The 13,577-nt window shown below is 34.4% G+C and overlaps 1 protein-coding gene across 3 annotated transcripts in view; it reads left to right on the plus strand.

Annotated features, from left to right (window-relative positions):
• Positions 1–13,577, plus strand: part of TRPC1 (transient receptor potential cation channel subfamily C member 1) — a 70,475-nt gene that overhangs the window by 35,458 nt on the left and 21,440 nt on the right. For all 3 annotated transcript variants that reach the window (XM_034996279.1, XM_034996275.1, XM_034996284.1), the window contains 2 exons: positions 2,128–2,323; positions 6,817–7,153. In XM_034996279.1, the coding sequence (XP_034852170.1) occupies positions 2,128–2,323; positions 6,817–7,153 (533 nt within the window). The remainder of the gene's footprint in view (positions 1–2,127; positions 2,324–6,816; positions 7,154–13,577) is intronic.

A 13,577-nucleotide genomic window follows, 5' to 3' on the forward strand; every position in this document is an offset into this window, starting at 1 on the left:
TTGACACAAAGAATCATTGTTATCAATTTCCCTTGGAGAGTTAAGTTGGAGGGACAAAAAAAGGCTCTGGAAAAAGCAACCTATTAAACTACTAATTTAAACATTAAAAAAATAAAAGTCCTTAGAAAACTACATTTCGTAGACTTGAGGAAAAGCTTTGAGATTTTCCCTTATGTTAAAGTATCCCTGGTGGCCCCCGAAGAAGGAGAAATTGATCATTTCTTGCCAGTTCCTGCTGTGAGGTTTCTGGGGGGCAGGTAATACCTATCTCTACCTTTCCTTTTAAGTCTAGCTGCTGTGGGAGCCTCATGTCTTTGCATTACACTCCTCTCGTGACTTGACAAGATGGAAAGATTCAGTCTTCTTCCTGGAAGGCCGATAAGAAGCTTGAAGTTTTCTTATGCCTTAACAGCAGTTTATAGTGTGTTCTTGATAGCTGAGTTCTAGAAACTTTTTAAATATACCTGTTTATAAGTTTTCAAGTATGGAACTCCTGTATTTCAATTTGGATAAGTTAAAATTTATTTAAACTTGGTATGACATAAAGTATATACTTTGAGAAACACATAAGACATGGTTAAAACGTAACTTGTTGCTACTTTTAACTTATTAGCATATGAGGCTGTTAATAAATTATTCCTTTTAAATCTGAAGAATTTCCTATTATAATCTTATAATTGGAGTTCTGAGTTACCTTATAAAATAGAATTCATTCAGCTCCTTCCAAAAAGGATTTGAAGCAACTGCTATGATTATTCTGTAATCATAGGATAATAAAGTTAGATTTTGAACATAGATCATAGAATCCATTTACTTCAATCCCCTTGTTTTTGTAGACAAGGAAGGTGATCTATATAGGTTAGATATCTTACTGATAGCAGCATCTAATTAGGAACAGAGTTAGCAAAAGTTATAACTAGAACATGGGACTCCTGGCTTCTAGTCTACTATATTTCCATCTAAACTATATAGCCACTTATTAGTCTTCTAATAATTTGTTAAAGATTAAGAAAATTAGATTAATAGAATATATTAATTTTACTGAATTTAGTGGTCTGTCAGTGTTTACCTAAAGATGAGACCTCTTTGTAATAATACACACTTTTGATGGATATTCTCATCTGTAATTAGATTCCTAGACTAAGAAGCAGTAATACTTCATTTGTTAAAGAAATCCAATTACTTATTCTTAGGTAGTTTTGGTTATATAGTAAATGCAAAGAGTAGATGAGAAAAATGTTAGCCTCTAAGGAAAAGTTTTTAATTCTTTGAGTGATAATTTTCTGTTTATGGAAAATCCCATTGTATAGATGATTAATCATTGGGAAATTTTTCTGTTTTCCCTTCCTTTCCCAGTAAGGAGAAAAAAACTGAATAAAAATTATTTCCTGAAATATGACCCCAGTTGACTCATATTTATTTATAACTTTATTTTCAAGTTATTATACTCAGATGTAATTTTAACATAATTGATGTTCTTAAAGAGGATTATCTGTTAAAACTTCTTAATTTCTCACAAGTTGGTTAATTTAGGCCTATCTTTAACCAGCAGTTAAAATCCTAAGTTTCAAGGAGTAGTGATTATGAAAGGAAATTCTTTACTAGGAGTATTTCATTGTCTTTTCTGCCCAACTTGGCTTTTGCTCAAATGAACACTTTAAAGTGAATCAGAATATTATTTTAATATCAGAAGTAGCATACAACATGTTGTAGACTATTATTGAAAACACGTCTCATTAAAAGTTACATAGTAATATTTATTGGATAGCATTATTATTATCTATTGTTTAGATAAGTCATATAAAAGGAAGTTTTATATCAAGCTTACAGAGAATAAGGGCAAATGAGTTAATAACTGGTTGACAACTATAATCAGAATTTCTAGGAATATCAGTATATATAAGGAAATACTGTACTCATCTAAAATTATCAGTGTGAAACAGAGTACATAATTGTGTTAGAGTTTTCCCCAAAGCTGTAGAGAATTTATGTACCAAAAGGTTCTTTTGACCATCAGCACAAAATGACTTCAGATTTTGTATAGCCCTATCAGAATTAAAATGTTACTGAGTAAATAATTAAAAGTCGGAAGTGACATTTCTAATAATAAACTGTTGCATTTTGCAGGAATGATTATGAGGAGCTAGCCCGACAATGTAAAATGTTTGCTAAAGATTTGCTTGCACAAGCCCGGAATTCACGAGAATTGGAAGTTATCCTAAACCATACATCTAGTGATGAGCCTCTTGACAAACGGGGATTACTAGAAGAAAGAATGAATTTAAGTCGTCTAAAACTTGCTATCAAATATAACCAAAAGGAGGTATGAGGTTTTCTGTGATATATATACATTATTTTCAGGGTGCCTGGGTGGCACAGTCAGTTAAGTGTCTGACTCTTGGTTTCTGCTCAGGTCATGATCTCAGGATCGTGAGATAGAGCCAGCCTCCTCGCTCAGTGTGGAGTCTACTTGGGGTTCTCTCTCCCTCTCCCTCTGCCCCTCCTGCTAGGCCTCTCTTTATATATAAAATAAATAAATAAATCTCTTAAAAAAGAATTATTTCCTCCACAGTGGTTCAGAGCAATTAATTAAGAATTAAAGATATGTACTCTACTATCACTTTTTTAAAAAGATTTTTATTTATTTATTTAAGAGAGGGAGTGAGAGCATGAACTGGGATGAGGGTCAGAGGGAGAGGGAGAAGCAGACTCCCTGCTGAGTGGGGAGCCCAATGTGGGGCTCAATTCCAGAACCCTGGGATCATGACCTGAGCCAAAGGCAGATGCTTACTCGACTGAGCCACCCAGGCACCCCAAGGAAATGTACTTTAAAAGTTTAGTACAATGAGTATGGCATTAAGCAAATACTCAATAAATGGCAGTTGCTATTATTATTTTTTGGTTCAAGGACAGTTTTACTACTTTCCTTTTTTAAAAAAAATTGAAGTATTGTTGACACAAGTTGCTTTTAACAATATTAATTATAATAATAATATGGATATTAATTTAACATTTTTGCCAAGTAGTAGCTATTGAGGTAAGATTTTGTATAGTAAGTACTTTCACAATGATGTTTCCATCTTGTGTTTTGTCAGTCATAGGTTTGTTTTGTTGATTTGGTTATAAATAGCGCTTTCTACAGTAATAGTTCCTTTCTATTTAAAAGTAAAGTATCAGATAGTGTGTTTCCTGGTTCTTATTTGTTAATTCATTGAAACCCAAAGGTGGAGAAGCACATGATATGATAACTAAGTTGAATCTGGCTCTCCTGGCATCATCTCTTCTTATTAAGGGAAATACCTGTTTCTAATCCCCTCACCCCCCCACACACACATACACACACACACACACACGATACACGATTCAGGAACTTGAAGAAGGAAGGTATGCATTTTAAATTTCATTTTTTGAGATAATTTACTAAATATGGGTGTTTCTATGTAGGTAATGATATCCAGTTGATAGTATGAGGTATTGGTAAATGATACTTTTAAGATATTTTTTCTAAGACCCATTATTTTTTTTTAAAGATTTGATTTATTTATTTGAGAGAGAGAGCATGAGAGAGTAAGAGCACAAGCAGGGGAAAGGGCAGAGGGAGAGGGACAAACAGACTCTGCACTTAGTGCAGAACCATCACAGGGCTCAATCTCCCGACCCTGAGATCATGACCTGAGCCAAACTCATTGGACATTCAGCCAACTGAGCCACCCAGACACCCTTAAGGCACATTATTTTTATTATTAATATAGATGTTGGAATAAAACTTGCTTATCAGATTTGTATTAATATAAAAATGGGACCTGAGACAGATAATTGTGGAAGGCAAGATATAGGACCTTTGGTGCTGGAGCAGAATTTTGTATTATTTTGGTTGAAAATTTGAGCCTCATAATGGTTTTGTGACTCAGGAAATTGGTACAGGAATTTTAAGGTGTTTAACATTACCTACATAGTATATCACTTATCCAAATTTCTGATTTCAAATCCTATGCTTTTTCTAGTACTCTGAGGTTCTTGATTAAGATAAAACATTTATAGGAAAAAATTAAACACAAGATTTTGGACCAGTGTAACTGTAAGATTATAAATCAACAACATACCTGTGTGCTTAAAAAGGAAATACAACACTAATCTGTATAAATAGAAACAATATAGAACCCCTGATGTAATCATCCTCTAATATACATTTTGACTAGATCTTAGGTTAATTTATTTACTTCTGTGTTCCACAACCTAAAATAGACATGAAATACTAGAAAATGATAGAATAAAGAGATAACAAGATATAAAATCAACTTAAGGGATTGGAAAAAGAACCTCAAAGAAAGGTGGAAAGACCTGAGATTATCCTGGTTAGGGAAGGAAAAACTAAGAGCCAGTTTCCTAATGATTGATATATATATATATATATATATATATCACCTGAGGACTCACAGATGTAACCAAATATTCCGTTCTAAAGAAGATGCAAGGAAACAAGAAGTAGTAATAATATTTTTATTTGAAAGGAAAATACTCTGTAATTTTAAGGATGAATGAAAATACAGTTTTTTAAACTAGATTTCTAGATATGATCAAAGGGGAGGATAATATCTTCCCAAATAGTTGGTAGACTTTGTTTAGGTAATCTGTCCTGAATAGCAAACTCCTGATACTTAGTGGCATAAAACAGTATTTCATAATCATTTATAATAATTTTATAATCATTTTATTATGCTCTTGGATTGTGTAGGCCAGGAATTAGGAAAGGGCACAGCAAGGATGGATAATTTGTCCTTGCTTCACTATGTCTAGGGTCTCAGCTGGAGATAGCTCAGATGACTGGGGGCTACAATCATCTGGAGGCTTTTTCACTCAAATGTCTGGTGCCTGAGCAGCCGCTGAGGACTCCAACAGGGAGCTCTTGAGTGGGCCGGCTGGATCCATAGAGGATGGGCCTCCTGAGCACGTACTACTGGAATCACAGAGGGGCATGGTCATCATGGTGGGTTGACTGTGAGGAGATAGTCTAAGAAGCCTCTGAGGGCTGCCCAGAGTGCCTACATGTAGCCTGGGCTTCCTCACAGCATGGTAACTTCGGGTAGTAGGATGCTTTATATAGCAGTTAGTGGCACCAAGAGCAAGTGTTCCTCAAACAAGATAGAAGCTGCATGGCCTTTTAAAACCTACCCTCAGAAGTCACATAGTATCACTTCTCCCAGAATTTACTGATTAAAGCAATCACAGCTTTGTTGAATTGAAGGGTATGAAACATTGATAAGCCACCTCTTGATGAGAAGAGTAGCAAAGAATTTGTATCAATGTTTTAAAACCACCACAGACTTAAAACATTTCTAGTTGAAATTTTGTTCTTCAAATTACATATTTAACATTACTGTTAATTAAATCATCACTATACAGAGGGATGTCAAGGACAGCAGTCAGTCCTTTGATAGTGGCAGGAAGGGAGAAACCACTAAGTTTGGGATGCCACTAAACTGGGTAGTTGGTAGGAGGAAAAGCTATTTCTCTCCCCAGTATTTCATCTTGAGAGACAAATTAAGATCCCCTAAGAGCACTGGAATCTGAGCAGAAGAATGAAGAATGAAGTTAAGACTTAACTGCCAAAAACAAGTATAGTATATTAGGAAATTTCTTTCTTTCTTTTTTTTTTTAAGATTTTATTTATTTATTTGAGAGAGAGAGAGAGAGAGAGCATGAGCGGTGGGAAAGGGCAGAGGGAAAGGGAGAGAAGCAGACTCCAAGCTGAGCAGCGAGCCCAACGCGGAGCTCCATCCCAGGACCCTGAGATCATGAGTCAGACGCCTACCGGATTGAGCCACCTAGTGCCCAGGATAAATCATTTTAAAAACAGAAGATTGACCAATTAGTATTTAATATCTGAATGACATTATGATGACTTGTGCTATGGTAATTTCAAACCTGATCACATTATTATATCCACAGTTACCAGAATCCTTAAGTTATACTTCACAACATGAGCATTATATTGGGAAAATACTGCTTCTGAAATCAGTAAACAAAGAAGCTTTGTAAACTTTGATAAATTGATTCCTATACTTGAACTAGAATTTCCCTCTTATTTGGTAATATATTTCCTTTTTTTCTTACACAGAATTTAGTTTTAAGCAGATTTAAGAGTATAATACATTTTAAGAAAGTCTCAATGTTTTCATGGAGCATAAATATATCTGATGTTTAGACTTGGATTGATTTGCTATCTTAGTATCTTGGTTTCTTATAACTGAAATCAGTAGTTCTTCTAGACAAAAAAGTTTTTTTCTTTGGTTTGTGGTTGTTAACTTTGAAATTTCACAAACGTTAGGAGAGTCTTTATTTTGCAAAATGGCTAAGTAGGCTATTAATATTAATACTTATATACTACATGCTATGAATCAGGCACTGTTCTAAGAGTTTTACATTTAATCCTCATCACAAGTTTATGAGTAGAGACTATTATTATCCCCATTTTATAGATGGGAAATTTGAGGCTTAAAGAGGTTTAAAGACTTGCTGAAGGTCAATTATTAAGTGGCAGAGCCTGGATTTGAATCCAGGTAATCTGGCTCCAGAGTCTATGCTCTCAACCTCTACACTCTTTTATTACATGTAAGAAAAACAAAAAACAAAAAATTGTGTGGATTGTATAGAATTGATTTTGAAATAGTAACACTTTGAATATCAGTTAAATAATGGTATTATCAAATTATGTTTATAGGTATTAATTATTTATTAATAATTATTAACAGAATAATTATTCATTAATAATTATTAATATTTATTTATTTTTGTGTATGTGTGTGTTCTTTCCAGTTTGTCTCACAGTCTAACTGCCAGCAGTTCCTGAACACTGTTTGGTTTGGGCAGATGTCAGGTTACCGACGTAAGCCCACCTGTAAGAAGATAATGACTGTTTTGACAGTTGGCATCTTTTGGCCAGTTTTGTCACTTTGTTATTTGATAGCTCCCAAATCTCAGTTTGGCAGAATCATTCACACTCCTTTTATGAAATTTATTATTCATGGAGCATCATATTTCACATTCCTGCTGTTATTAAACCTCTACTCTCTTGTCTACAATGAGGATAAGAAAAACACAATGGGGCCAGCCCTTGAAAGAATAGACTATCTACTTATACTGTGGATTATTGGTAAGTGTCAAGTTTATTCAAAAGATTCTGCTTTTATATAGCCCATTAATTCTCCTTTGCTTGGTGGTATTACAAACATCTGTGTTCAGTTTATAATTTTAAACTGTTTACACAGCAAGAATTTGAACACTTTCATGATCATGGAAGACTTAACTAACATTTTTGTAACGATAAATGATCCTGAACTTGATAAGGCAGCAGATCTCTTATTTAATATTACTTAATTACATGGAAGTGAGAAATTCTTTATTCTCAGTCTCTAAAATTTTTCATTATCATTAAAACAGGAAAATTGTGCTGGTGAATGCTTTTTTGGTATAAGAGTATGAATCTTTTCTTAGGTACTTTGAAATGTGATATATATTATACTTTCTTGCATTTGAAGAGTTAACTATTTTGTTTTATTATACCATTAGTTTTCCTTTTAAGAACTTACGAACTTACGAGGTTACATCTTTATCTTTATTATAGAAACATTATTTAAATTTAGATTTAAAGGATTCCCCGTGACTCATTCAATATGAATCAGTTCTTTGTAATGATACCCCAATCTCTTTAGATATGACAAGGTTGGTTTTTTTTTTTAATTTTTTTTTTTAAGATTTTATTTATTTGACAGAGACACACGGAGAGAGGGAACACAACCAGGGGGAGTGGGAGAGGGAGAAGCAGGCCTCCCACCGAGCAGGGAGCCTGATGCGGGGCTCGATCCCAGGACCTTGAGATCATGACCTGAGCCGAAGACAGACGCTTAATGACTGAGCCACCCAGGCGCCCATGACAGGGTTTTTAAATATAAGATACTTTATTTTCTGAAAATTGTTTTTTATAAGTATTATGCTGTATGATTAATATTTTAAATGACCTTCTGCAGTTTTTACAGCTCTTGCCCTTTTTTGTGAGGGATGGAGGAGGGTTGAGATACAATCACATTCGTCTATTTATGGTCTTTTAATGACATCTCCTTTATTTCCCTCTGTATCTTCAGTCTTATTTTTTTTTAATTCAATTTAGTTAACACATAATGTATTATTAGTTTCAGGGGTAGAATTTAGTGATTCATTAGTTGCATATAACACCCAGTGCTCATTATATCAAGTGCCCTCCTTAATACCCATCACCCAATTTCCCCATCCCCCCACCCACCACCCCTCCAGCAACCCTGTTTGTTTCCTATAGTTAAGAGTCTCTTATGGTTTGCCTCCTCCTCTGTTTTTATCTTATTTTATTTTTCCTTCCCTTCCCCTATGTTCATCTGTTTTGTTTCTTACATTCCACATATGAGTGAGGGGACCCTGGGTGGCGCAGTCGGTTAAACGACTGACTCTTGGTTTCAGCTCAGGTCATGATCTCAGGGTCATGAGCTCGAGCCCCACATGGGGCTCTGAGCTCATCAAGAAGTCTGCTAAGGTTTCTCTCTCCCTCTCCCTCTGCCCCTCCCCACACTTGCTTGCATGCTCTCTCTCAAATAAATAAATCTTTAAAAATATTCTACATATGACTGAAATCATATGGTATTTGTCTTTCTCTAACTGATTTATTTCATTTAGCATAATACCCTCTAGTTCCATTCATGTCATTGCAAATGGCAAAGTTTCATTATTTTTGATGGGTGAGTAATATTTCATTATCTATCTATATCTATATCTATATATCACATCTTCTTTATCCATTCATCTGTTGATGGGTATCTGGGCTCTTTCCATATTTTGGCTATTGTGGACATTGCTGCTATAAACATTGGGGTGCATGTGCCCCTTCCAATCACTATGTTTGTATCCTTTAGATAAATACCTAGTAGTGCAGTTGCTGAGTTGTAGGGTTGTTCTATTTTTAACTTTTTAAGGAACCTCCATGCTGTTAATTTTAGCTATTCTGACCAGTGTGAGGTTGTATCTCATTGTGGTTTTGATTTGTATTTCCCTGATGTTGAATGATGTTGACCATTTTTTCATGTGTCTGTTAGCCATTTGTATGTCTTCTTTGGAGAAATGTCTGTTCATGTCTTCTGCCCATTTCTTGACTGGATTTTTTTGGGGGGCTGTTGAGTTTGATAAATTCTTTATAGATTTTGGATACTAGCCCTTTATCTGTCTGATATGTCATTTGTGAATATTTTCTCCCATTCCATAGGTTGCCTTTTAGTTTTGTTGATTGTTTCCTTTTTTAGCCTTATTTTTCAACTCAGTATTTCTCACCTGTCTTTTTCCTCTTTGCTATAGAATAAAGGGATATTAAAATTTAGTATTTTCTATGGTATAAAACACTGATTGATCAATATGTTCTTTATTGATTTAACCATTAAATAATTTGAGAAAATTAATGTATCATTTTCACTTTTAGTTCTCCTTCAGCTATAAAAATAATTTGCATGTTTTGGAATTTTTATTTTTATTTGGAAGTTAGTTCATTTAAAGCAACTTGATTTAAATCAGAGTTTTACTTTTAGCAGTATTCAATCCATTGTGCATTAATTTAAAATTAGGTAGATAAAGTAAAAATAACACATCTGAATTCTAGGTTAAAGGGAATTAAATAATTTCTTCTTGTTAATATTTTTCTCTCCTGTATTTCTGCTATTTTATCTAAAATTTAATATTTTAATTTAGGAAGTAATTTATACTTTATCATAGGTAATTCCAAATTGCATCATTATAGAGCTTTCTAGTGTGAAACTTGTTTATATTGTTTTTTGAATGGGTTAAAAAATATTATACTGAATGGAATCTCTAAGAAGCACTTTTTCCCTCTATTCATTTAAACTACTTCTGAAAGATTGTTATATATATATCTTAGTAATAAAGAAAGGAAATTTTATATCATTTATCTGTAAACTATTGTTTAAATAGTCATGAGAAAGAAAGAATCTTTTCTTTGTTTTGTAAGTAAGATTCATGTTTCCTAAGTCTGTGTAAGGATCAAGTTAAAATTTATATTTCTTAGCAGTGAGTAAAAACTCATTGAACTCAGAGTTATACCACTGTTTGGATAGTGTAAAGATTGCTGCTGTAATGGAATTTCATAATAATGGTAAAACTATTGCTACTTCTTTTTAATCATGATGGCCCTATTTTCAATGACATTATTGAATATTCATGCACATACAATATGATTAATTTTCTAACCATATTCTGCTTCAGTAGAAGAGCATAATGTGCATTAAGCTAGTAAAATTCCTGGAAGTGTTTTACTTTTCTCAGCACAGCTTCTGCTTTGAAACCAATAGATCTGAATAAACCTTGCCAAGGACATCTTCTAAGCCTGTTATGTAATTAGATCACTCTGGGTTTCCTTAGATATGTAGATCTGAACTTGCTCTAAGGAAACATGTAGGAATCATTGGCCTGCTTATCTAAAGGCACTTCCTCATTCAATGTATTATTTCACGCAGTGAACGCAGTGACTTTTGACTCACGATGGCTGACTTTTGTACATTTGTTTCTTGTTCTTTTCCTTAGCTTTCCGGGAAAAGTAGGGTTAAATTATAAAAAACACATAGGTAAATGGAAATAATGTGTTGATGAATGCACAGAATATTAGTGGTATCCTTTTACTTAATTTTTTACTGTTAGAATATAATAGAACAGCTAGTATAAATATATATATATATTTAAAGATTTTATTTATTTATTTATTTGACAGAGAGAGAGAGAGAGCACAAGCAGGGAGAAAAGCAGGCAGAGGGAGAGGGAGAAGCAGGTTCCCTGCTGAGCAGGGAGGCCAGTTGTGGGACTTGATCCCAGGACCCTGGGATCATGACCTAAGCCGAAGGCAGATGCTTAACTGACTGAGCCACCCAGGTGCCCCTAAAAATATATTTTTAAAAATTTTGTATATCTACTTTGTCCAAGCACAGGCAAAACTGAGATATGGTATAACTAACTCATGGAGCTTATGGTCTAATTAAGGCAAAACCCCAATAACTTGAAAATTGCACAGATAAATGAAAAAGCACAAATGAGCTAAGTGCTGCTAAGTAAAGGTCATAGAGCTAGGAGAGCAAGCATATTATAAGGGCATCCTACTGAGTCAGAAAAGTTAGAAGAAGGCTTTCTTGAGGAACTGATAAATGAGCTAGATCTAAAAAATAAAAAAGAGTCAACTGAGACAATTAGGAGAGAAGAGTATTCTAGGCTGATATAAAAGTTACGTTCAGAGGCACCATGGCAAGAAGGAGTGTGGCACAAAGAAGGTACTGAGTAAAGGCTGGAGCAGAAAGAACAAGAGAAGCAAAATCCAAGATGAAACTGTAGAAAGGGATGGTACTTCAGACCATAGACAGGCTTGTGGGCCATGTTAAGTAATTTTGACTTTAATGCTAAGAACAATGGAAAACCATTGAAATTTTTAAGTATTTGAGTGACATGATCAGATTTGCCTTTTGTTTTTTTGTTTCTGTATTTCAGATTTGCTTTTGAAAAGATTATTCTGGCTATAGTAGAGAATGGTTAGGAGGATAGGGCTGTGGCAAGAGTGGATGGAGGGAGACCAGAAGGAGGCTGTTGCAGATGAAAGCTGATGGTACCTTGGACTTACAGTGGTTATGCTAGAAAAAGAGAGTAGGGAACAGATGTGAGAGATACTTACAAAGTAAAGTCAATAGGACATGGAAATACACAGTATATAGGAGGTGAGGAAGAGTGAGTTTATTAAGCAGTGTAGGTATTTTGGAAGAGTACTTGGTTTTGGGATTTGAGAGAGAGTAGATCCTGACTGTGGCTTTGGTTACGTTGAAATTAAAAAGACTTCAAGATATCTAAAAGACAATTAGACATCATTGTCTGGAACTCAAGAGGAAGTCTAAGCTTGAGTTAGCAATGTGTGAATAATCTGCATATAGGTTGTATATGAAATTATGGGCATGAATGAGACACTTGAGAAAGTATAAAATGAGAATAGAGGATGTAGGAGCAGGCCTTGAGGAATCCCAAAATGATGGGATTACAGCTTATAGTGTTGGTTACTAATTCTAAAAAAAATAAAAACAAAAAAAGACCCTAAAATATAGTACATTGGCTAGTGAATGTACTGATTATAATAGTCTAAAATTATTTTGTTCTCTTAATTCAATTCAGAAATATCAAATATGTCAAGTGTATTAGCTTCATTTTGTTGTGAGGTGTTGTGCAGAAGATGGGAAACCACCTGACAGTGGTACTCACTGTTCTTTCACATGTCTGCCTTTTTTTGTTTTTTTAAAGATTTTATTTATTTATTTGACAGAGAGAGACACAGCAAGAGAGGGAACACAAGCAGAGGGAGTGGGAGAGGGAGAAGCAGGCTTCCCGCAGAGCAGGGAGCCCCATGTGGGGCTCGATCCCAGGACCCTGGGACCATGACCTGAGCTGAAGGCAGATGCTTAACGACTGAGCCACCCAGGCCCCCCTGCCTTTTTTTTTTTTTAAATCAAAAATCTTGTCCAATTCCTTTTGTAATTGTTGTCAAGAGTTCCTTTTAGTTATAATATTGCATTTTACAGAAATAAAACACTTATTTCTGTAAGCATCTGTTTCAGTTTAATGTTTCAGTGGTACAGTATTTGAGTTAAAAAAAAAGAATGGTTTAACATTTTCAGATAGTTTTTATGTATTCATTTTAAATAGAAGCTCATCTAAGTGGAATTTTTAAAAGTATTTTCCCTGTCAGATCTGCAAATATTTAAAAATGGTTTTCTGCATAAAATACGGGTACTGTGTAATTAAGATGTTATAAACAGTTTTTCAAGAATGCTTCATGTGCTTCCTAGGGGAATTATTCTGCCTACTGGTAAACCAGAGGATGATTCTGACTGGCTTAACTTGATCTCCGCCCATATGTTATGTTGCAGCACTCTATTTTTTTATTACTGTATATTCTCCTTAAAAAGATCTTATGAAAGAATTTATCATAAAACTATCCTAGAATATAATATTGTTCTCTGGTACTCCTAGGAATATATTAATTATGGAGGAATTTCTGGTCAAAAAAGGGGAAGGGATTTTTTGCGGGGGGGGAAGGGATTTTTGTTTGTTTGGGTTTTATTTGTGTATATTTATTCATTTAGCACATTTTTTGAGCAACCACTATGTATTAGGAGCCATCCAGGACATTTAGGACATTGGTTAATAAAAACAAAAATTCTTACTCTTGAAGAATTTCCTCTAAGTGGAGTGAATAAAGTCAGTTAATAATAGACATAATAAGTACACTATACCCAATGTTTAAAAGTGTTAAGTACTAAGGGAAAAGAAAGATAGAAGCAGAGTTAGGGAGTTGGGAGTGGAGGACATGGGGTTTGCAATTTATTAATAGGATGATCAGAGTAGGTGGTAAGCAAAGACGTGAAGTAAAGGAGTTAATCAAATGGATATCTGGGTGAGGAGCTTCCAGTCAGAGGGAAGAGCTGATGTAAACACCCTAACGCAGAAGCCTTGTGTGTTCAGAG

This window comes from Mirounga leonina, unplaced genomic scaffold, assembly GCF_011800145.1.
Source record: "Mirounga leonina isolate KUSES-001 unplaced genomic scaffold, KU_Mleo_1.0 Mir_115, whole genome shotgun sequence".
Lineage (NCBI taxonomy): Eukaryota > Metazoa > Chordata > Mammalia > Carnivora > Phocidae > Mirounga > Mirounga leonina.